This window comes from Arvicola amphibius, chromosome 6, assembly GCF_903992535.2.
Source record: "Arvicola amphibius chromosome 6, mArvAmp1.2, whole genome shotgun sequence".
Classification (NCBI taxonomy): domain Eukaryota; kingdom Metazoa; phylum Chordata; class Mammalia; order Rodentia; family Cricetidae; genus Arvicola; species Arvicola amphibius.
The window spans coordinates 123,835,251-123,860,886 of NC_052052.2; the positions used below are offsets into that span (position 1 = coordinate 123,835,251).

General features: G+C 42.9%; 1 protein-coding gene and 1 non-coding gene across 6 annotated transcripts; one reads left to right on the forward strand and one right to left on the reverse strand.

Moving 5' to 3' along the window:
* Positions 1–4,833: 4,833 nt before the first annotated feature.
* On the forward strand, positions 4,834–4,906 carry Trnam-cau. Its single transcript has one exon. It is a non-coding gene; the product is annotated as a tRNA-Met (tRNA).
* An 8,306-nt stretch (positions 4,907–13,212) lies between these two features.
* Positions 13,213–24,534, reverse strand: Znf322 (zinc finger protein 322). Of its 5 annotated transcripts, XR_005285781.2 has the most exons (6): positions 24,325–24,534; positions 23,576–23,661; positions 20,583–20,654; positions 15,490–17,623; positions 14,549–14,613; positions 13,213–13,524 (listed from the first exon to the last, which is right to left on the reverse strand). XR_005285781.2 is itself a non-coding variant. In XM_038333261.1 (4 exons), the coding sequence occupies exon 4, from the start codon at positions 17,448–17,450 to the stop codon at positions 16,251–16,253; it is 1,200 nt and encodes a 399-aa protein (XP_038189189.1). In that variant the 5' UTR covers positions 17,451–17,623; positions 20,583–20,654; positions 23,576–23,661; positions 24,325–24,534; the 3' UTR covers positions 13,729–16,250. The 5 variants fall into 5 exon arrangements, 3 of the variants coding, with proteins under 3 accessions (XP_038189189.1, XP_038189190.1, XP_038189191.1); XR_005285780.2 differs by having other exon boundaries at positions 14,549–17,623; XM_038333261.1 differs by lacking the exon at positions 13,213–13,524 and having other exon boundaries at positions 13,729–17,623.
* Between the last annotated feature and the right edge of the window lie 1,102 nt (positions 24,535–25,636).

The following is a 25,636-nucleotide window of genomic DNA, read 5'->3' on the forward strand; positions in this document are numbered from 1 at the left end:
AGCTGTCTCAGCGGGCAACCGAAGAGAGAGAGCAGCTGTCGTGTCCTCTGCCTCCGAATTCCAGGATGCGCTCCCGTGTTCATTCCGTCCTCCTATAATGCAGTCCCGGAGGAGTGGAGAACTTGCGATTCTGAAATGAGTATTTTCAGGTCGCCCCAAAAACACTGGCCCTGGGCGCTTTTGGTCTGAGCGTCTGCGGAGCCTCGGCGAAAAACGCAACAATCCCAAGGCGACACTCACGGGACTGAATGGAGCCGGTGCTGCAGGACCTGAAGCCTGGGTTTCCTCTGACCTGGATGCTGACTCCAAGTCTCCTCATCCTGACGTCCGAAAGAGCCCCTGGTTCCCACAACAAGGAGCTTTGGTGATACAGAATATCTATGACTTCGAAGTCGCCCCCGACCTCGGAATCTTGTTTCCGAGGAGGTCAACAAAAGTCATCAGCCTCCACCTACCCAGTCCTGTTGATTCTGTTCACGAGGGACCGACCCTCGGACCTCCCGTTTCCTAACTGGGGGTCTTGCTGCGGCAACAACCACAGAAGGAGACCCGAACAAAGGAGGATTCGAAAAAACGCTACGTGTGACGCATAGTTCCTAGGACGTCACAATCTACTTCACTACTCTAAACTCAAACGGCTTTACCGCCAGGCTGTCAGGTCCCTTGTGGCCAAGGTCCCCGAAGGCCGGACCAAGAGCTCCGCGCGGTCCTCATTTCATAGCCCTGGCCCAGATGTGGATCCTGTAACTCTGTGAGGCTAGAAAACCTGCGCGTGCGCAGCTGACAAGGCCCTTACAAACTTTCTCTGGTTATTCCAGAGAAAGCGCCGGAATTGCCTCTCGGGTTCTCATCTACCCGCTTTTCAAAACTACTGAGGGTCTGTGGAGATGGGGCTCTTGGGCACAGCGAGCTTGATTAGGACATCTTAGCGGGATAATAGCTAATTTCTTCGGGAGACCGGGACAGAGTTCCCTCCGAATACTGGTCCTCGCGCGTGGGAAGTTTTTTGTAAATACATACTCTGATCCCATTGACATGTGTTAGACAACAAGAATCAGTTCTGCCTCACACCTCCATAGGAAGCGAACATTCCTAAATACCTGCTTGATTCTCGTTAAGCTGTCTCAGTACTGCTAAAATGACTGCTAAATCTGACCCTAAAACGGAACTCCGGGTTCTTATCTGGAAATCTCCATGGGGAACCGTGGAACCTCAGGTTCAGATTTCAAGGCTCCAGACACTGAAGGCTTGTAGTAAATTCCCGGGTGTGGGAAGAGCCGCCAGCGACTCCAGAGCCGCTGACCCGTTCTGACAAGCACTACCGGATTGAGTGTGAAAGAAATGAAGGCAACTGGGTTCCTCAGTGGTGTTATTGCTGAATGAAAAGGAACCGGCTCCATCAGGCGATTTAAAATTGAAAAGAGGAATTAGCAAAGACCTCAACCCCCAAAACAGAGAAGTCACACATACCAGATTAAAGGAGGAGTGACCATGCAGAGCAGCTGACCTGGCCTATGTTATTCTCTGGACTTCATCTCCAGCACCACAAACCAGTCAACAACTGCGTGCTGGAAAGGCCTAAGCCTGAGGGGCGGTAGCTCTGGGGTAGAGCAGTTGCTGATCTAGAATGAGGGGGGGGCGGGAATGCCAGCTCCAGTTATGTGCTTTCCTCCCTAGTCCTCGTGGTGGAGGTCCTCCCAGGGAAGACTCCTCCTCACACAGGGGCTTCAGCTAATGGAAAGTCTTCATTAGCCAGCTGGTGATGACACTGGGCGTTCTGATCCCAGTGTAGCACTGAGTCTTTCTCATGGTGAGCTTATAAGCACAAAACCCATGTTCTGGGTTGACACACTTCAGTTAGCGAGAAGAGTTAGTCAGACTGGAACAGTAAAACAAAACAAAAACAAAAAACAAAACAAGAAAAAACAAAAAAATGAAAAAAAAAATCCACCAAAGTTAGCACATTTAGAGACTGTCCTAGAACTATGTACTTTGATAGATTTAAGTCTTTGTTTTCAGTTTTAGCAGATGGTGCTGCCTCTGTGCTGAGTTCTACACTCTGAATGGTATTTCCATCACGGAGTCAGCTGTGCTAAGGTCTGAGGGCATACTATGGTCTGGGACCCTGTTACAACCCCAGGCTTCCTTGGCCTTATTCTCTGGTAAATACCTTCAAGGGGTTTACCTTTCTTTAGATCCGTGCCCTGGGCTGTATTTCATGGTTTAAAAAGCAAATGGGCCATGCAGTGTTACACACCTTTAATCTGAGCACTCAGGAGGCAGAGGCAGGTGGATCTCTGAGTTCCAGGCCAGCCTAGTCTACAGAGTTGGTTTAGATGGCCAGGGCTACACAAAGAAACCCTGTCATGAAAAAAAAAAGTTTAGTAAATTAATAGAAGGCAAGTGAAAGTGGTGTATATTTATTCATTTTAATGTAATGTGTATATATTATTTTATTCATTTAAAATTTTATAGATGTAAGCGTATCTGTGTACACGTGTGTGCAAATGCATAAGGAGGGCCAGAAGATACCGGATTGCCCTGACGGGGTGCTGCAAACCAAATTCTGTTACTCTGCACAGAAGTGTGTGCTCTTAACCACCTCTACAATGTAGTTTTATAATTATAACATCCTTTCCTGTTCAAAGAATCTGCATGAGATAATGAATTAATTACAAGTCACGTGATTTAGACCACTCATCCATAGCACAGCCAGTGTGCTGGAGAGGGTGTGGATCTTCATAAGGGCTGGCTTGTTTCAGGAGCTCCTGCAGGTCCCTGGCCCTCTCTTTAACACCTGTGTCTTTCCCCCATGTAATCTCACGCAACTGACTTTCTCAACTGTGGGATGTGACTCATAATAGAAGACACATTCTGCTAATTCCATGAGTCCATTCAATCACTCTCGTCCTCTTAGCAAATAGACTCATAAACAAGGGTCCTGAATTCCTGCTCCCAAGCACAGTTCCGTGGAAGGTACTGGCTACTATCTGTTCCCAGCTGTCACTCTGAGGATAATGCCCTCCCACTCTTCCCTCGTGACATTTCTTTCTCAGGCAACAGTTTTTCAGACCCTGTCTCTGTCTACCTTTTCTCCTGAAACTTCAATGTTTCTAAATTACCTGGCCAGAACTTCTTCATTCCACATATCTTTTTTTGTTTGTTTGTTTCTTTTGTTTGAGATTGGGTCTCTTTCCGTCCTGACTGTCCTGGAATGTAGACCAGACTGTAGACCTTGCTGTTCCACAAATCAAGTCCTTACCCTGATACTAGCTATGCTCAGAGAAAATGACCATGTTTTTCAGTATTAAGCCAGAATCCCGCTTCGGTGAGGAAAAGCTGTGGAAGCTACTGGACTCTGCTTCCTCTCCTCTCTTGGCACCCGGCTGTTTAGAAAGACTGTGAGAAGGATCAGGCAGACTATGAGACCCAGGAAATAAAGAGAAGTGGGGACGGGAGGGGGAAGCAAATGCCTCTAGATAAGACAGTGTGGAGCTACCATGTGATTTGTTTTGTTTCTCTTTGCTCTGGAGGTCTTTTGAATCTATGCTGACACATAAACAGAAGCTTTTCTTCTGGAGAACGACAACTATAAAGCGTCACCTTCATGAGCTCATGAAATTGGGAGAGGAAGTGCAGCACAGGGAAAGTAGGTACGAGTGGGAGGGGCATATGATGAAGAAACATTGTATACTTGTACGCTGACTGGCTATGTCAACTTGATACAAGTTGTCAAGCTAGAGTCCTTGAAGGAAAAGGAACCTCAATTCAGAAAATGTCTCCGTAAGACTGGGATGTAGGCAAGCCTGTAGGGCATTTTCTTAGACTGATCCATAGAGAAGGGTTCAGCTCATTGTGGGTGGGGTCATCCCTGGACAGCTGGTCCTGGGTTCTATAATCAAGCTAGGCAAGCTATGGGGAGCAAGCCAGTAAGCAACACTTCTCAACGGCCTCTGCATCAGCTCCTGCCTCCAGTTTTCTGCCCTGCTTGAGCTCCTGTCCTGGCATACTTGGATGATGAACAGTGATATGGAAGTCTAAGCCAAATAAACCCTGTCCTCCAGAGTTGCTGTGGTCCTGGTGTTTCGTCATAACAAAGACAACCCTAACTAGGACAACCTGTATGAAATTTTCAAGGAAAAAAAATTTAAAGTTTGGCCCTATTTTGTTTCTCATCTGGCTTTGTCAATCACCAGTGAGTGATTAGTTCTACTGAGCCTCCGCTTTATCAGTAAAATTTGAATAATGATACACAGGCTTGGGGGGGAAATAGGTTGAGAGAAATAATGTTAAGAAGATCTCTAATGGGTTTGGGGATCATAGATGTGGAAAAGAAGAAATGAAACAAAAAAAACAAAAACAAAACACACACATATACACACTAACATCATTGTGTGACATTTTGAGGGATTATTCAAGACAAAAATGGTTGGACCTGCAAATTTGCATGAACTGTCCGGCACACCTGTCTCCCAGAACTGATGTGAGCTGTTTACACTTTTAAGTATTCAATGGTAGGCACTGTTCCAACAGGGCAGGGCTGTCACGGGAAAGAAAAAGAGATTGAGAACAATGAAGATGGAAAATGTGTACAGTGAGATGATAAGTAGTAGCACAGACTTGGCACCCTGGTTCAGTCCTACATCATGACTTCAGGGCTCGTGAGGCTATCAAGGGCACAAGGCTAAGAGAGTCTCTGTTGTTCTCTTGGAAATATCCCTGCCTTAAAACAAACACCCAGAAATACAGACTTGAGGACTGACGGTGGAAATGGGGACAAATAGAACACATTCGATTCAATCTATAAGGTATAACCAACCACTGGCCTTTGTAGCCCTCTTAGCGCAGTAGGCAGCGCGTCAGTCTCATAATCTGAAGGTCCTGAGTTCGAGCCTCAGAGAGGGCAGCTTTTGCTGATCGGATGACTTTCCCCTTCAACACATTCTTAGAGCTAGGCTCAAGGACAAACGAATACTGCAGAAATTTTAGAAACCCTGAGATTGAGAACTGCCTAACAAGATGCCTTTCTGTGCAAACCTTTATAGAACTTAAAGACAGAGACCTGGAGGTTCAGTGAATGGAACTGTCCCCCAGTGTATTTCTGGTTCCTCTGATAGATAGGACAGGAACGCTCTACGACGAGATCCGACGGGGTCCGACGGGTTAAGGGCATACAAGATGCAGGACTTCCTTTTTCTGGTGTTCCATACTTACGAGCAACCGGAAGTCAACTTTGTGGGTAGCTAGAAGACTGGGTTAGCTGAATTGGTATTTGTACTGGAATAAACTGGGAAACAGGCTAAGCCTTGTGCAGAACCGGGAGAATCCGGGCTGTGAGAACATTGGTCTGGGGTCAGGTGGATGTGGGTGAGAACTGCAAAGCTTCTGCTGTCCTAAGGAGGACCTGACACACAGGGGACTTGTAGGAGCAGTCCAAGAGAGAGAGGGGTCCGACCCGAGGAGCGCTGTCTTCCGGGAGGCATTGCCTAGCTAGCAATTTTAACTGCAGCCTCAGAAGTCTTCAGATGCCCAGCCATGCTTCCACAGTGACATCAGGATAATCTGCTACGGAAAAACCCTGATGGCCAAAAAGGATAAAGGAATTTTTTTAGCCTGCCTCTTTGGGGGCTGGGACAAGTCAGCAACCAGGTGTGGTCCTGCTGAGTTAGTACCCATCCTGCTCTTACTTAGTTCAAGCTCAAAAAAATAAAAAAGTGTCTCACTTAAGAATAACTTAAGCAGACAAAACAGGGGTTCTGTTAAATCTCTACCCTTTACATAATTGCAATTCCTGTCTTCCAGATGTCCCTGCCTTGAGGCCTATGAGAGATTTCCTTACACTGCAGTCACCCAGCCTGAAATTGTACACACTGTAAAGTCCCTTTCCAAGATCCTCATGTCTGAATTCTTGGAGCCAGTGAGGAGTTGCTTTGCATGGAAAGATGGCTCTGCACATGTGTTAAGGTCACAGAGTCGGGAAGAGAGTTTAATTTAGCTTTGGTTTCCAGAGGGCTAAGAGGCCAAAATGGTGGGAGGCTGGGAAGAAAGCCTCAGACACGGCTGCAAGAGCAGGAAGTCGAGAAATCACAGCTCAACCGCAAGCACCAGGCAGGGAGAGTCCGTGAAGTCTCAGCTGAGCCCTGGGACTCTTCCAGCAAAGCCACTTCTGCCAACAGCTCCACCAACTGGGGACCAACTCTTCAAGGAACCAGAGCCTAAGGTGGGTATCTGTCATCCTCATCACCACAGACTGTCTGGGATTACCCAGGTCAGTCCAATAGAATCAGATGAGTGGATAAAAACAGAGAACCTCTCCCTTTATTATCCAAAGTAATTCAATGGCAGGAGATTTAGAGATGTATGTGAGTACAAACTGGTTTCAAAGTACAAGTTTTGAAAATGGTGGATGAGGTGAAACCTAGAAGCTGGAAAGAGAAGAAAAAAGGATTCTCCCGATGGAACAGACAACTCCGGGTGTAGCAGAGAGACTTGGACTATTGATCTGTAGAACTGAGAGACAGCAAAGGCATCATCATATCACCACATTGTTCAACCCTTTGGTTTCAAAGATACATGTTCTAGCAACAATAAAAGAAGTCTACTCACAACGGGAATCATCTGTCCATGTTTATTCTTCCTTGTTCTCTCTTGTTCTACCTTGTTCCCTGTTCTACATGTTACAAATATTCGCAGTCATATATATATATCCTTAAAACCAGCAATTCCCCAGCCCCAGCAGGTTCCAGGGCTGGATTTCTTTTGCCCTATAGAAAATCAGATAAGTGTTTCTCTCTCTCTCTCTCTCTCTCTCTCTCACACACACACACACACACACACACTCTCAGATCCATGGGAGTGGCTAGTATACATCCAGTGAACTTCTTAATGGAGAAGTTAAGAAAGGAATTAAATCATCAGGGGATTCTAGAGGGGAAGGTTAGCGCTCTATGCTACATTTTCAGATGATAGGAGCCAAAAGGTTTATTTTCAGTAAAATTATGAATAGGGCACAGATAGCTTAAATCAGTGTGCCACTTCTTTTCTCCCAGTATGTATAGAGGCTTCCAGGTAACCAGGCAACCTGTCTAATCAGGGAGAAGCTGATGGCTCTGGATCAGATAGCACATACACCAAATGCTGTAGTTTCAATGGGCCCATGTCTGGAGTTAGACTTACTGACCCAGCCCTCTAAGTTGTGAGTTCCAGGCTATGTGGTTATCAGTCATTATGATCGTGGGTGTTGTGGGTCTTCTTCTGGATTGCAGATAATTATCTCTTTTGCTGTCCTTGTGAGTAAAACACAGTCATAAATTTCCTGAACTAAAATCATCAGTAAACTGAGGTGAAGGTGAGTGTAAGGAGTAAGGAATCTTTTGAGTGAGGTAAAACCAGTGCAGCGACTTGGGCAGGTAGTAATTCCATGTCCTTGGAGATCTGTGAGTATCTTAAATGAGACAGATGCTCTATGCCTGGACCCTAAGCACTGACCAAATGCCTGCTGGTAAAGATAACTGCAGGAAGGCAGATCTCTGCGCTTACCTAGGAGAGAGGAACAAGGCCTAGCCAGTGGGAAACTGTTCTGAACTAGGGAATTAATTCCCAAATATATAGCAGAAAGGGAGTCAGCTACAGCGAAAACTCTACGCAAAGGACAGCCACCTTATTCAGAAAGCATAATGCCCAAAGAGCCTTGTCTTTTGGTTTAGCCTTCATCAGATCTCTTGGTTCTGATAAGTCCCTAGTGAAAAGATGGCTGAGCAGTTACTGTCAGATGTTGCAGCTTATAGCAGTTTTCCAAAAAGAGAAGCCACCAAATGTGTTTTCCTGCTCCCCTCTCCTCCCCTCCTGTCTTTTCCCTCAACTTCTTCAAGTTGCTACAATTTGTTTTAAGGGCTTCTTTTGTCTTAGAAGAACAAAGCGCTATCTATTACCTGGCAATTCGAAATGTTTTTGTGGGGTTTTTTATTACTATTAATTAAAAATATTGTTCTTCAGCTGAAGGAGAGGAAAAGCTCTTCAATTACGTTGAATTTTTAAAATTAACACAGAAATATCTCCCTTCAAGGGTCTGAATTGCTCTATAAGAAACCTTTGGAGTAAGATCGAAAATTAGGAGACTCTAAGCTCTTGACAGAAACTTTTAAAACAAGCAGAAAGTATAAAAAAAAACAAGCTTTCTAAAGAGCAGAAAGTCGAGTCTAAATGGCCTGTGGCTAGTGGCAGGTGAGCTGCCGTTCTTCATGAGAGACACTGAAGGAGGAGCTGGATGGGCAGAGACATATCTGAAGAACTAATGCTGAAAACTTCTCAAATTAGACAAAACTCATGAATAGTCACATCCAAGAATCTCAACAAACTCCAAGCAGGATAAGATAAAAAGCTACAAGACCCATTACAATCAAACCCCAAAGGGCAAATATAAAGAGAGAATTTTAAAAGCAGCAAAAGAGAAGCAATTAAGTTAGTAAAACACATTCTTCACTGAGACTAATAGTCGATTTCTCTTCAGAAGTGATAGAGGCAAGAGGCAGAGAGAAGACGTGTGTAAAGTATTAAAGGAGGGAAAATGCCAACCAGAAGTGAATTTAGCAAACGGATCAGAGCAAGACGGCTGAGCAAGTAAAAGCACTTGCTGTTAATGTTAGGACCCATAAGGTGGAAGGAGAGAACAAACTCCTGCAAATTGTCTTCTGTGGCATGCTTACACACACACACACACACACACACACACACACACACCCCGCTGCATGTTAGAACAATTTTTAAAAGAAGGTATCTAGCAAAGCTTTCAGAGGAGCCTGGGACTGGTGGGGTAGCAAGCGGTTGGGCCTTATATCCTTTCCTGTGGTACTGGAGAGCACTACAGAAGATTTATAATGTATTCAAGTTCCTCATAATCCTGGCATTCAGAACTCAACATTGTTGGAAGGAACTCCAACCTCCACACATACAGTGATATATAGAGAGATGGTTGCTCTCTCTACTTAATGCCATATAAAAGGATTACATTTACATTTGGATTGTTGGCTAGTTGCTGATGCTCATTATTAATAATTCAATTTTAGACATTATTTTTCTTTCTTTCAACAGCTACCATATCTCCTGAGCTTTTGTGTAGGTCTTGTTGGTTAAAGACCCTGAAATACTGAGGTGATACCAATATAAGGACTGAGTGAAAGAATGCCTAGCTTGAGGAAGCCCCTGGGTTTGAACACCAGCACTATAGTAATATAACAGTACATTATTGAGCAATTCACACTATTGACTTTTTTGAAGTGTGGAGCAAGCACTTTATCCCAACTCTCTTGGTTATACTTTTAACCTCTGCCATTTTGAGCTATGCTGCTTAGTCCATTCAGTCTGCTAGATCAAAATGCCATACACCAGGATGTTTGTAAACAATATGAACTTATTTCCCATTTCTTCAGATCGGGAAGTCCAAAATGAAGGCACCATCAGCTCTGCAAATTCCCTGTCTGAGGAAGGCTTGTTTCCTGCTGTGGCAATGGCATATTCTTCCTGTGTCCTCACATGGTGGAAGGAAGAAGCTAGGTCTCTGGGCTCTCACTTCTGTGTACTGATCCCACTCATGAAGACTGAGCACACAAAGCCTGACCACCTCCTACAGGTTTCTGGTTAGGAATTTACTTTGGTAAGGGTTTCAAGTAATGAATTTTAGAGTCATAACCAGTTAGTCTATAGTTAAAGGTGATTTGCCAGAGCCAGAGCAGTGGTTTGTGCCTGTAATTTCAGCACTGGCTGAGGCAACAGGATTGGGTTTGAGGTTAAGATGGACAAGCAAGAAACACAGGCTTGGTTCTGTTAATCTGGTTGAGAATCTGTGGTTAAGGAGCTCAGGCCCCAGTGGTGAATCTACTAGTACTATTTTGCTACATTGACATAGTATCAAACTGACCTCTAAATTCAACTCCATCTATCCATATATTAATATAGTTCTGAGAACTTACAACAGAAGTTTGTGTGGTAGATGGTGGTCAATGCAGAAACTCACAAGTAGTCAAAAAGCAGAAAATAAGTGACTGTGGAGTGTTCAGTCATAAATGTGGTATCTTATCAGACCTGATTCCAAGACTCAGGACTTATTAAGGAAAGGGGCCATTATGAGAGACAAAAGTCACGAGGATCAGAGTGAACCTGTCTTCTAGGCATGGCAGAATCTCTGCACTTATGAACTCACAGCAGCAATGGGTCACTGCACAAGACCTGCTCAAAACCGAGCCAGTTAATGGTCTAGCATGGAATAGGAAGTACTCCATGTGTTCTCATTCCTGATATGGATACTTTATGGATTCTGGGAGTTTTTCTTAAAGGTTTGGCTCCTTGAGGCCCAACCATATTCTAGTGGATGACCCCATATTCAGAAGGATATGGACAATTTGTCTCACAAATTAAATTTAATGTGTTCACATATGCAAAGGAAAAACAGAAGTATTTGCAAACGGCCTGTAATTAAATGGAAGACAGTGACCTTCGGTCTTCATCTACTTCTGTTCCCTGGCAGTGTTCATATTGTCAGTATTAACAATGGGCACAATATATAATCAGTATTTTTTCACCTAATTTCAAATTGACACAAGAACACTATACTCATTGCTTTAATCACTGCTTCTCTTCTCTCTCAATCCCTTGATATCCACCATTCTGCCATATTAATGAGTTTGACTCATTTTGATAGCTCATGTAATCCTATATAGTACTGTCCCTCTGTAACTTGCTTGCTTTACTTGTATATTTCCAAGGCCTGTCCACATTATGAGATGGATTTTCTTCTTAGCTAAGGCTCGGTGAATATTCTGTTGTATGAACATGCTAGTCTCTTCATTCATCCAGAAATGTTATCTAGGTGGTTTCCATATTATAGATATCATAATGTTATCTACACGATCCTGATTTCAATTCTAAACTTTGATTTTTTTTTCATCCACTTATTTGTATTTCTGTTTATGTACATCCTGCTTATCTTATGTGCATGATATGCAAGCAGAGTCTACAGAAGTTAGAAAAAGGCATCAGACACCCTTGAGTTAGGGATGGTTGTGAGCACCTGACCTAGGTGCTTAAAACCTCTTCAAAAGCAGCAAGTGTTCTTAATTGCTAATCCATCTCTCCAGACCCTGATTTTCAATTCTTCTGGAAATAAATTTCAACTCCTAAAATGATTCCAATCCTCTCTTCTTGAACTTCCATGAGGACATATGTGCATGTGCCCACAGAAGACAGGAAAGGGCATCAGATTCTCTGAAACAGGATGGATAGGCAGTAGTGGACCAATGATGTATGTGCTAGGAACTAAAAACTAGGATCCTGTGCAAGACCAGCAAGTGCTTTTAACCACTAAGCCATCTCTTTAGGCCCCCAATCATTTTAAATCAAGAAGAGTCTTGGGGGTTGGAGGGATGTCTCAGTGGTTAAATGAACTAATTGTTCTTGCAAAGGATCTAGGTTTAGTTCCTAGCACCCACCCTAAGCAGCTCACAGCTTCCTTTAACTCCAGTTTCAGGGGATTCTGGCTTCCTAGGTCACCTGGACACATGAAATGCACATCTAGACAAGCAGACACATAAATAAAAATTAAGTTTGCTGGACAGCGGTAGCATACGCCTTTTATCCCAGCACTTAGGAGGCAGAGGCGGGTGGATCTCTGAGTTCAAGGCTAGCCTGAGCTACAGAGTGAGATCCAGGACAGATAGGGATACACAGAGAAAGCTATCTAGAAAACAAAACAAAACAAACAAACAAAAACAAAACAAAACAAGGGCTGGAGAGATGGCTCAGCGGTTAAGCGCACTGGCTGCTCTTCTAGATGTCCTGCGTTCAATTCCCAGCAACCACATGGTGGCTCACAACCATCTGTACTGAGATCTGGTGCCCTCCTCTGGCATGTGGGCATACATGGAGGCAGAATGTATATATACATAATAAATAAATCTTTAAAAACAAAAACAAAGTCTAGGATATGGTGGTATTATGTCAGTTAAACTTCAGTAAGAGTTGAGTGCTGTTCTAGCCAGTTGGATCCACCACTGTCCAACTAATTTCTAGACCAGGAAATAATAAACACAAGTAGTAATTGTGGAGTCAGGGCGTGAAAGCTGAAGGATCAGAGAAGCAGAGTAGCCAGCCGTTGGACAGTTCTTTAACTCTACCAAATCCTCAGACTTAAACTTCTAAGAAACCTCAGACTGCTCTGAGCTCCTGTCTTCTCCCATCTTCTAGTCCTCTCTCCATCCAGGAACATCGCTCCTGTCTCCACCTCCCTAGAGCTAGGATCACCCCTGTGTGAGCTCTGTTTCTCTTTTGGGCAGATTCAATCTCATGTAGTCCAGGTAGTCTTGAACTCAAGAGATCCGTCTACCTATTTCCCGAGTGCTGGGAATGTGCTACCACTGCCTGGTTTCTATGGCTTACTAGTGACTTAGCTCTGTACTCTGATCGTCAGGCAAGCTTTACTTGTTAGATCACAAACAAAATATCACTACACAGGACGTTTGCACAGAGAAACCCTGTCTTGTAAAAACAAAACAAAACAAACAAAACCAAGGAAAACAAACAAAAAACTCAGTCACTGGCCCCCTGTGCTCAGGAGGATGGACATCAGTAACACAGACACTGACACTGACACTAAATGGGACCTCCTGAAACTGACAAGCTTCTATAAGACAAAGGACACAGTCAACAAGACAAAACAGCAACCTACAGAATGGGGAAAAAAAATCTCCACCAACCCCACATCAAAGAGGGCTAACTTCCATCTGTTTCCTTGGTCATGGTACACTATCACAGCTAACAAGAAAAGCAACTAGAGCAGAACCAGAGAGAGGGCTACTGTTGTGACAGACCTGGCCATGTGGTTGGTTTTCCTGAAGTAAGGTGGCAGACTTTGGGATTTTGAACTAGAAAAGCAGCTAAATTCTGTAACCAGAGCTTAATGGGCCTCATAGCAGGAAACTGGAAGACAGTAGTCCTGAGAGCTATGCAGACTATGGAAACTAAGCTCAAGAGGCTTCAGAGAGGAAGAATATTAGTAACTGGGCTAAAGATCTTTCTTGTGATATTTTGGCAAAGAATGTGGTTGCCTTCTGCCCTTCTACAATGGTTATGGCTACTACCTACACATTCATCATTAAGTACAATACCCCAATGTAAATGCAGGGGACTAGTTAATTTCTCATTGTATAGTGGAGACAATAAAGAGTTTTTCAGAACAAATGTTTATTTAAGAATTAAAGGTAAACAAAACAATAAAGCATAGAGAAGTACATGGACAGAATATACTTTATTTCATTTGGTCTGAAATCTTGAAAAAGTTACTCTAACTACTTACCTGAGGTAGATTTGGGTTGGCACTGCTTCAAGGGAACCTCCATCCATCCCAGAAGTTACCTTCTAGCTTTGGTTACAGGCTCCCAAGTGGTCCTCTCCAACCTCAGGTTACGCTACGTAATACCAACACCTTCTCACCATAGTTAACAGGCCTCAGGCCTGCTTTACATCCTCAAAGTTCTGTTTGAGGAATGGTCCACTGTTAGTTTATTTAGAGACTACAGACAATTATCAGTGAGACAGGCTGAAGGAAGGGTAAGTCACCAACCTACTAATTTTTTTTTTTTGTTTGTTTTGTTTTTGTTTTTTTTTGTTTTTCGAGACAGGGTTTCTCTGTGGCTTTGGAGCCTGTCCTGGAACTAGCTCTTGTAGACCAGGCTGGTCTCGAACTCACAGAGATCCGCCTGCCTCTGCCTCCCGAGTGCTGGGATTAAAGGCGTGCGCCACCACTGCCCGGCCCTACTAATGTTTTAAGCTTTGTCTCTTTCTCCATGGTCTCTTTACTGATTAATAAGCAGTCATAATGACTAATTTATTTTTTACTGCCATTGTCATATATCCAATATTATTTTAAGTATCACAATTATCAAACTTTTGCTAGTAATAAGCATGATATTCCTCAAGAAGAAAAATACATATCTAGTGTGTGTTTATCACAATGGATAAATTTTCATAGTACTAGAGTTATTTGTAAAAATTACTAGAACATGTCTGATTAAAATTGACACAACCTTTTTCTTAAAAGGAAAAACACTGGAACCAGATTCTTTACTGAGCTAAATTCACTGGCCTTAAGATTATGATTATCAAACAACTATCAGGTTAAGAGCTTACAGCCACATATAAGATATTACCAGATCACTTGCATGAATTGAAACACTAATACCCCATGGAGTCCAGGGGTTCACTAAACAAATTACAACAAAACTAGAGGACTATAATTAGCAAGAAAATAATACTCTACAGAGTCCCAAATACTACAGGAACTTGAAATAGTTGAATTAAAAGTCTTTTAAGCCAAAGGGGAAAAAAAAAAACAATGAGAAGTGAACATAAGATGCTTGGGTCATGAGCTATCCAAAGAATGATAAAGACAATCAACTACCCTACTGTACTGGGAACAAATGTTATCCTTAAACCTCAGGTGAATCTGCCAACTACTTTTCTAACATTTATAATCCTGCATTTCAAACCAAGAATATACCTTATATTGTGTTGACTGCAATCCTTTCCCTGGAATTAAACTGTATTTTTCTTTCCTTGACAGAACTGGAATAAATGAAAAAAAAAATGTGTCATTATGAAGCTTAATTTGCTGCAAGCATCAGGATAAAAGAATGAAGAAGAACATGAGCTTTGGAGTCAGGACCCTTGAAATCAGTGTCCTGTTCCTCTATTAAGAATGCTTCATTGTCTCTCCTCTGCTTTCCCTGGTTTACAACTTTCCCTTATTTCTTCTGCTCTGAGCCAGTTGATACAGTATCTATCACTGAAAGAGATGTAGCAAGTCACAAAAAGCTGGATTCTATAACATGATCATAACCAGTATCCAGGAACTGGTTGTTTGGGCTCGAAAAGAAATGAATCTCTAAATCTGAAATTTCAAGGACCAATGATAACTCAAAAAAATACTTTAGGGACAATTTTGGACCATTTTGTGGGCAGATCTCAACACTAAGAGCCGAGTACTCTGCTTTTTGCTGAAGTTGATTATGCAAAGGGGAAGCAACTGAGAATTTTAACCCAAACTAAGTATTCCCTAGCTTCTTAGTTCTTTTCATAGCCTGCTAGCAACACGCCATTCCCATTCTAGATAAGAGACTTTAAAAAGAAAGGAAGCAAAAATCAAAAGCACATCTTTCTTCCGACAATAACCCATGCCCTACCTTATACACAAGATTACAATCCTTTCCTTTATTGAATTTATGAGTTTTTAAGAGTGAAACTAAAGCAATCATTAAGTGGTTCAGACAAAAGAAAAGTGTCTTTACCTGAGTTACCCTTCAGATCCATGCTGCCTGTCCCAGCTCCTCCAAAACAAGCTTCTGGGTCACTAAGACACTATTCCCTTCCATACAACTCTACTTAGCTCCTTATAACCATGAGAAGAGCTCTCTCATACATAGCATATATACAGATTCTCACCCACAACTAGATCTCTCGCTGGAGCAACTCCTCCGTAGAACCGGTTCTTTGGGGCCCGATAAGATGAGAGCTTCTAGCTTCTCAGAAACAAAGCATTTATGCGTTTTCACTGATGTGAGTTCCCTGATATACCCCCAAGAGCCGAAAATTAACAAGCTGTTCTCATTCCGACATGTATCTTTCTTCTGATTTTTGTTTAGGTGGATACAAACCCACGTAAGACTCTCCAACAAATGTTTCTGCCACACTCAAGACAAATATCCATTTATACCAGTATGGCTTCTCTGATGGGTAAGAGAGTATTTTGTCAGAAGCTTTTTCCTGCAATTTCTGGGGTTTCTCCCCAGGGTGAATTTTCTGATATCCAATAAGGCGTACATATTATCCAAACTACTGCTGACACAGAGCATTTAAATGGCTGTTCTCTGGCGTGCATTCTCTTGTAATGGTGATGGTTTAACACTGCTGGAGATTTCCCATACTGCACATGTAAGGCTTCCTATCTGTATGAACCTTCTTGTGTGGAAGGTTTCTCAAAACCCAAAGCATTTGTGGAGTTCTTCACAAATGTGGCTAATAATGGTGTCCTAATAGGGCCAATCTCTGCATAAAGCTTTTGTTACAGTTCCAACGACTGTAGACTCTCTCTCTGGTCCCCAATTAAGTCTGAGGTCTGAGGTAAATCTGAAATTCACCTACGAGTCTTTCTCTTAATGAGTTCTGGCGTGTAAATCCCTTTTTTAAGGTAATGTGACTTCTTGTCAAGACATCCGTGAGGTTTCTGACGCACGAGAGCTGAGATCAAGTCCTTTTCCACTCACATTACAGATGCGTTCCTCACCAATGTGCACTGTCTGATGCTGAAGAAGGGCCGAGCTATGATGAAAGCTTTTATCACATACGCTGTATTTATAATGCAGCTCCTCTGTCTGAGTCCTCATTTTCTGCTGGGCAACAAAGTCCATACCTAGGAAGAAACCGCTCTCACACATAGACCACTGATGTGGCTTCTCTTCCATGTGAATTCTCTGATGTACAATAAGGTCTGAGCTACAGTTGAAGCTTTTCTCATATTCAAGGCATTTGAAAGTATGAGTGTGAGTTGCCTGGTGCCTAATTAGGTTGGCACTCCGGGTAAAACTTCTCATACACTCCAAGCATTTATATGGTTTCTCACCGGTATGGACTCTTTGATGTACAATAAGGTCTGACTTCTGGCCAAAGCACTTCTCACAGGCACCACACTTGTACGGCTTCTCCCCAGTATGAACTCTTTTATGTACAATGAAGGCTGAACGGTGTCGATAGCTTTTCTCACATTTACTGCATTTGTAGGGTCTTTCACCGGTATGAGTCCTTTGGTGGCTAATAAGATCCGATTTCCCACTAAAAGCTTTTTCACATTCCAGACACTTAAATGGCTTCTCACCTGTGTGAGTTCTTCGGTGCCTTATGAGATTTGTACTTCTACTGAAGCATTTATCACACTCATTACACAGATAAGGTTTTTCACCTGTATGGCTTCGCTGGTGGACAAGCAGATCAGAGCTCTGACCAAAATTCTTGCCACAGATGTCACAGGTATAAAACTTTTTACCTGCATGTGTTCTCTGGTGTCCCGAAAGGGCTAAGTGGTGCCAAAAGCTCTTCTCACATTTGCTACACTTATAAGGTTTCTCATAATTATGAATCCTCTGATGCAAAATAAGATCTGAACTTTGGATGAAGGTTTTCTCACACATATCACATCTATAAGATTTCTCCCCAGTATATGTTTTCTCACACATACGTGCTAAGTTTTCACAAAAATTTTGTTCACGTTCAAGGCACTGACAAATTTGATTATCTATTTGAGTAATCTCATGAACATGAATATAAATCTTTTTCCCCTTCTGAGGGCATACATGGTATATTTTTCTTTTTTGAGTTCTCTGGTTACATCTCTCATGTGAAGTGTACATTTTCTATGGTTCTCTCCTAAGTGGTTTTCCATTGGTCTTCTTGACCCGTTTTCATAGTCATTTTACTGGTAACTTCAAAAGCGTATCTGTTTCAAGCCTTTCATTCATTAGCAGTTTGCGTTTACAAATTTCCAGCATCATATATATTAATTTCTTAATTGGAACCTCCAAACCTATGAGACAAAGTAGAAATATTATTTATATTTCTATCACTAAGAAGTCTAAAAGCCAAAATCACTGCAGGAAAGACTGACAGAAACTTTTTGTTGGGGTGGGAGAAATGACTCGGTGGATAAAGGTGCCTGCTGCCAAACCTGACAACCTGAGTTCTACTCCCATAACCAATCTACATGATAGAAATTGAGAACTCACTGTCTTCCAACATCCACTCTGGTGCCATGTAGCAACACGCACCTCCTTCACACTGAATAAATGCAAAGGGAAGGAAAGGAGAAAAGGAGGAAGGGAAGGAAGGAAGGCTGGAGGGAGGGAGGGAGGGAAGGAGGGAGGCAGAGAGGGAGGGAGGGAAGGCTGGAGGGAGGGAGGGAGGGAGGTGGAAGAGAGAAAAGAGGAAAAGGAGGGTAGGAGGAGTAAACTGTATATTCTGCATGATTCCTTATCCAGAACAAAATGTTCTGGATCTGAGATTTTTAAATACCTGCACATATATAACGAGTTGCCCTGGAGATGGGATGCACATCTACACGACACTCATTCATGTTTCATAGCCAACTTATTTGGTCCTTCACATTTGCCGTCGTGTGTAGTTTTTTTCACGCAGCACCACCATCTTTTATTTAGTAATATAAATATGACTTTTCATCTTATTAAGAAAGTGAAAGTAAACAAGCAGAACAAGAATAAAGCACACACATCAGTGCAAACGACACCCTTCACTGTGTTCCTGCCACCACCTAGCAAGCCTGTAGGTGTGCTACAGCAGGGCCTGCTTCCATCTCTCACCAAGGAGGACAAGTTGCTGCTGCTCAACCCACAAACTTTCATCTTTGTATGGGACTCCCATCTGCTTTCTTCACATCTGCATCCTGACTGCAGCTCTGCAGCCACTCTCCTGCATCATCAACATATTCCTTTCTACTGGGTCATTCTCATTAGTAAACAGGCTATTCTTTCTCTTCTTTAAGGAAAAAAAAAAGCACAACCAACAAGCAAAATTCCTTGATCACCTCAGCCTCAAACTAGTCTTCCCATTCTGTTTCCTTTATATTAGAACCTACCAAAAGAAAAATCACCCGCTACCTGCCTCCAAATCTTGTCTTCTAGGGTTTCTAGAACATATTCCAATTAGACATTTGACCCTTAACTTCTACCCAAATTCCTTTAGAAACCTGCAGACATCAAGGAAACCTGATCCCTAGTTCCCAGCTTAAGTCATTTCTGTGTTCTTCCCTATTCTGGGCACCTTGGTCTTTGCCACAGTTCAAGCAAGCCAGAACTATTTCCATTTCAGGGTCTTAATGTCGTCTGTCTGTCTGTCTGTCTCTTTCTCTCTCTCTCCAGATTAAGGACTTTTCCTCCTCTAGATGTCTTCAAAGCTTCTTTCCTTCACTTAAATCTTTGCTCAATTGTTACATACTCCCAGTGGGGCCTTTTCTAATCACCTTATTCTCCACCTCGACTTACACAACACCCTTTCCATCCTTTCTTTTTTATTTTTCTCCACTGAATGTGAACCCTAACAGATAAGATCCCCCATACTTATTTCCATTATTATTTAATTTGTTCACTGCTGTTTAACACCTAGGACAATGCCTGGCACATGCGAAGTTCTCAAACTCACAACAGACTTTCTTATTTGGCATCTATAGGCGACTGTATAACCTATGAATCATTTGCTGCTCACTATACATCTATTTTTCTAGGGAGAGTGTCGCAAAGGTCAAGTATCTAAGAATGGACTGGAGCCTACATAAAAGTTTGTAAATGAAAACAATATCAAAACTGACTGAAAATGGCATGCTAGTAAATGTAAATGCTCACCAAATTCAGCACACTGATAAATAAAGTGGAGCAGAACTCAGATAACACACCAAAGGGATCTCAAAGGCACAGTAGGGTTATTCTTACCCCCTGCTAATAAGGTAACGCATGACTTCCTATTGCATCAATTTACTAACTCCGGGGCATTTCTAATTTTCACTCAGCATTTGATAGTATCCTAGGGTGTGTGAATATACCCATTAAGTGAATCCTTGTTAGACAATAAAATATGCACCTTTGTTACATTCACCTTGTTGACCCATTCATGTTGGGTATCAAAGGGCTGAAGGCCTACCTGGTGGAAGGAAGCCACACAAAATACCGACTTGCCTTGTGGGAAACAGTTACCAGAGAAACCACTAATGTCTTGAGCAGAGAGCATGCTTTGTCCCTGTCACAATCAACCCTGAAATCCTAAAACCACCAGAGAACATTATTCTGACTTTATGAGGCTGCGTTTATAGAAATGAGTGCCTAGAAACTGTCTAGAATCTACTCTGGCCTTCTAGTCAAAGGAAATAAACAAAGCCTGTCTTACACTGACAATAAATTCTCAACTCATCCAAAAACCAGAAAGGTCACCTTGTAATCTCTTCTGTTTTGTACCTCACAATCAAGGTGTCAAAAAAATGTTGGCTCCATTTCAAAATTCATAAATCCATATCCAACCACTTCTCACCAATTTCTACTGCTACCAATCTGGTTCAAACCACTCTTCCTTCTCCTATGGAGTATTATAACTTAGCTGGTTGTTATAGGCCAAATTGTGCGTCACTTCTAATCCCTACCTTCTTAGAATGTGATACATTTGACCACATGATCTTTAAGAATGGCTAAAGCTAGAATAAGGACATTTGAACGACCCTGACTCAAGTGGACCAATGTTCTAACAAGAGAGTAGGATGCCCAGAGTTAGCAAAGATGCACACACAGAGAGTGAAGTCTGTGAGGGCACGGGGAGAAAGGAGCTGTGGGCTCCAAGCAAACCACCAATACACATAATAAAATAATTAAAGAAAAAAATTAAAATTCCCCCCCTTAGCTGACAAACTAAAGGGGCTAACACATCACAAAAGATGGACCCTACTCTGGTGAGAGAGAGGTCTAAAGATTGAACAAACTGTCGCTTACCCAGAATCTAGACAGACGAGAAACAGCATTCACTGTCTGGTCTTGAGAAAATCAAAATTAAAATACAGTTTTCTGTAAAACACAAGGACAAAACAAATTTTATGCTAGGTCATTTATACACAAAGAACTTAACAGTGAGTAAACATTTCCCTTAAAAAGGGCTAATGAGAGCAGGGCAGTAGTGGCCCATGCCTTTAATCCCAGCGCTTGCTAGGCAGAGGCAGGATCCAGATCTCTGTGAGTTTAAGACCAGCCTGGTCTACAGAGCTACTGCCAGGACAGGCGCCAAAGCTACAGAGAGAAACCTTGTCTGGAACACCACCCCCAAGAAAGGGGGATGGACTGATGGGTGTTGGATACATACTCAGCTGCATGTGCTGATCGCCCAGAGGACCCAGGCTCAATTCCCAGCATAGTGTCTCACAACCATCTTTCTGTAACTCCAGTTTCAAAGTATCCAACAACCTCATTTGGTCTCTTGTGTTGTAGGAAGCCACTTGTTTGCTTTTGGCCACCCAGACTCCCAAAATAATCACATAGAAACTGTATTAATTAAATCATTGCTTGGCCAATCACTTAAACATACTGCTAACAAGATTTTACACCTAGAATTAACCCATTTTTATTATTTTATATTTTACCATGCTGTTCGTGGCCTACCAGCAAGGTTTTAACTAGCAGCTCACATTTTCCCCCTCTGGCAGCTACATGGCTTCTCTCTAACTCTGTCTTCTTTTTCCCAGATTCGGTTTAGTGTTCCCTCTCCCTGTGTTGTGTCCCCCACCTCCCAGCTCTGTTCTGCCTTGCTATAGGCCGAAGCAGTTTATTTATTTGTTAACCAATAAAAACAACACATATGCAGAAGGACTCCCCAGACCACTCTCGGGCACTGGGCATGCAGATACAGTACACAAACATACATGCAGGCAAAACACTTACACACATGACACCAGTTGATGTGTCTACCAGAGTGGGATAATGAAACACAGATTCCCCATAGTCACAGAGGGGAGTTAAAAGTACAAAAGAACAAGATAGAAATGAACTCTGTATCGTAGTTAGATGGAACTGAAGGGCAGTATCAGAATGAGGTCATAGTTTGTACTTATAGAGAAAACAGACGTGTGTACACATAAAAACGTGTTTTTATCCAATACTGACAATTGTCACATCACAGAAATGCAATCCCAGCAATAATGTACTTAATGAACATTAAGATTCTAGGTTTTAGGCACCATTCGTCCCTGAAAGGAATCAGGAGACGTGTTAGATATGGGTTTTCAAACCAGCCTAAAATTAATATTCATGTTGAGCCAAAATGTAGACAAGCTCAAACAGAAATGTGATATGCTGGGTTTTTGGTTTTTTTTGTTTGGTTGGTTTTTTTACTGTTTTGTGGTAATGGGAATTGAACCCAAGGCCTGTAAAACACTTTTATACTCTACCATTGAGCTATATACCCTATACTTTTTACATTTTGAGAAAGGTTTTCCCTAGGTTGCCTAAGCTAGCTTTGTAACTTGCAATCCTACTGCCTCAACTCTTTAACTGAGTTTGCTGGAAAATGGACCAGATTATCTCATTCAGCTACCAATGCAAAGCATCACAGTTGCCCTTAACAGCCAAGAATGTGTGGTACACAAGGAAAACAAAGCAAAGCAAAGCAAAACAAACAAAAATATGTAAAACCAAAAAACAATTTTCCTATGCAAACAAAATACAATCTGGCTGTCGAACTTCAAAAGACTATGACACTTCCCATGTTTAAAATGCCGTTTCTTACCATTTATCTAGAATAAAACCCAAGGTCTTTACTGCCCTCCATAATATGGAATTTCTGCCATCTTCATCCTCACAGGACCTCAGAAAGTTAACACTGTTTCTTCTGCCTACACTGCTGCTCCTTCATGCAGCGTTCTCTACTGTTTGAGTCACGTGAGACTGAAACTTACTACCTCAAAAAGTAGCACACCTTGATTACCTTCTCTCAAAGACTTCATACCACCTTACTGCTCAACATCACTACCCAACTTTACCATATGTATTTTATGTATGTTCCCTTGTTTCTCCTATTACATCATAACATCTACTAAAGTTAAGACATTGTCTTTTGGTTACTGCAATCTCTTATCTGTTCCATTTAGAATACATCTGCTAAACAAAACAAAACCAAACCCCCATAAGTAAGCAAGTATCAGAATAAAAAAAGAACTATCACTACTCGTGGGTCTCCAACAATAATACAAGCTAAGCTGTCCATCTGGCAAACACAAACACATCCTCTGAATCTTAACTCCAGGTTGCTGTCTCCAAAATGCTTTTCTTACCCCCTCCTAGGAAGGAGCAACTTTTCTCTTTTCATGAGCAACATCAGACTGCATTTCATGAGCAAAGAGCAAACAAAAGTTCAAGTATATAAGCTGAGCAACAGAACTTCAGAGCTCAAGAGTCTCTTCGGTTAAAGGGCGGATGGGACAATCACACAGTAAATATTTAAACTATTATCTGAAATCCCACACTTGCTGTATACGCCTAGACCACAGATGGCCTCACTTCTTATCATTATTTCCATGGGTTATGGACATGTAATCCTTCCAAGACCACTGTAAAATCAACTATCAACACCAATGCCTGCATCTTACAGACAGGACACTTGTTTCTATTGGTAGTTAGCTAATTACGCAAGACTTAACAGGTAGGTAACAGAGCCAGGGTTTCAATATCCATCCTCTCCTCCAGCCTGCCCGAGCACTGGGCACAGTGCCTTCTTCGTACGGCAAATCAAAAGAGGGACAACCGTTGCACGCCTACTGTGAACATGCACACACTTGCTGGAAAAGTAAAGTGTGCTTTATCTGGTACAACAGGGGCTGGTCTCATCACCACTATGTTAGCAACAAAGCCATTTCTTTTCCTCAGGTATGTTTTACCTCTTTCGTATCCCATCCCTACGTCAAAATTCACTTATATAAAAACAGATACATACCACTTACCATAGCAAGGACTCAAGGATTTTTTTCTTTTGGCTCCACCAGGTTTCTAATTCACAACTACTCATAATATTCAATTCTTCCCTCTCCTAGAGGAAAAAGCAACAAAGTTGAACAGGGTTGCAAAGCTTACAATTTTTTACAGCAAGTCATTTAAATATCATCCCATGCACACTTCACAACAAAACCCTGGGCCTTGTTTTCCTACTGCTACTTCCTTTTGTTTGTTATCATTTAATTTTTGCTATTAAGACAGGGTCTCACGTAGCTCAGGCCGGCCTCAAACTCGCTAGGCAGCTGAGGTTGGCCTTGATTTCCTTATCCTCCTGCCTCCAACGCACAAACGCTGAGGTGACTGATAGGTACAGTATTATTTCAACTTCTGAGACCAAGGATTCATTCTTCGCACACTAAAACTCCAAGAATATGATGCAAGATTGCATATAACCGAGGCCCCTAAAAATAAATGACTATGCAATGCTCTGACCAAGCAGATTCTGCAAAAGCAGTTTAACTAATCTCCGCCCTTAAGACTCGGTGCTGGTGGTGGGGGTCCTCCCAACGCCCCTGGCTCTCTCCACATTCAGGAAGGCTACAGACTGCCTCCAAGCCCGGCTTCATTGCTACCGCTATGACAGTCCTACGGGCTCTCCAGCCAACTTTTCGTTGACTGTGCTCCTGACATCAGAGGCGTGGTGCCCGGCCCCCATCCCCGCATCGCCAAAGGCCGCGCTGCTCGGCCGCCAGCTTACCCGGCCGCCCTGGGCGGCACTTCCGGCGATTGGAGTCTGGAGCTGGAGCTTCCGGGGTCGCGCACGCTGCAGCAGAGAGTTCGGTTCCAGCGTCTGTCAGGGAGAGAGGGTGAGGCCGAGAGGCCGAGAGGTCAGCAAGCCGTTTGCAACCCACCAACCAGGCTCACCCGGCCACCCGCGCTACAAGGCCAACCCCGAGAGCGCGCACCAGCCGGGATGCGGCGGCGTAGTCCCGCCTCCCGGCACGTCACCATCCCTCGTAGGGCGTCACTGCGGCTCTGAGCCAATAGGCGCCGAGCCTCCGGAAAAGAGCGGAGCCTGAGCGCGCCTGCGCCCTGGCGCTCTGGGGGGCGGGATTTCCAGTTTTTAGCCCCTGGAAGATTTGGGAGCCGGTCTGGCTGTGGTCCTCGCGGAGCTGCAACCACGCTCCACGTTGTTTTATTTCCCCACGGGTCTTCACGGCAGGAGCCGGAAGTAATGTCCCAAGGATAGATGCTGCGGACCCAGACTTAAACATCGGAGATCCGGAGAAGTAGAGACTTCCAAGGCTCTGCGGAGTTGTCGCTCACGCAAGCCAAAGACAGAGAAGGATGAGAGGCTTTGAAAAGGGAGCGGCGGCATGGCCTTGCTACGTGGAGAAAGCGGCGAGGAAAGGATTTCGGTTCATTCTGACTGAGATTCTAGGCTAGAGAACGGAGATATAAAAAACGAAAATGAGCGTTAAATATCCTCTTAACTTGAAGGGGAAAAAGTATGTAGGCCGGCGAGATGGCTCACTGTGGGAAGTGAGGAGCGGCAAGTGTTCACTGCTCAAACCTAGAACCAGAATTCCATCCTTAGACCCCATGTAAAAGGCTAACTCCCCGAAAGTTGTCGTCTGCCACGCACACACAATAATCATAAGTATATAATATAGCACACATATCTCCACAGACCTACATATATGTATACATAAAAAATCCCCCCACAGAGGAAGATGAGTACTAGAATTCTCTGGTCTGGCAAAGGATTTGGATTGGCTGAAATTCTAGAATTAGGGACTGAGGATGGCAGTTATGTGTTCTGGATTCACTAATTCCAATTTTCGGAATGTAGCTTGTTTTAAACGAAAATTTCTAAGGCAAAAGTATTCTAACATTTAAATGTTTTTCTTAGACTTACTTATTTTATGTGTATGAGTGTTTTGCTAGCATATATATATATATATATATATATATACATACATACACACATACATGTATATGTGTGTGCACTACCTGAGTGCCTGGTGCTCTGGGAGGGCATCAGATTCCCTAGAATTGAAATCATGCAT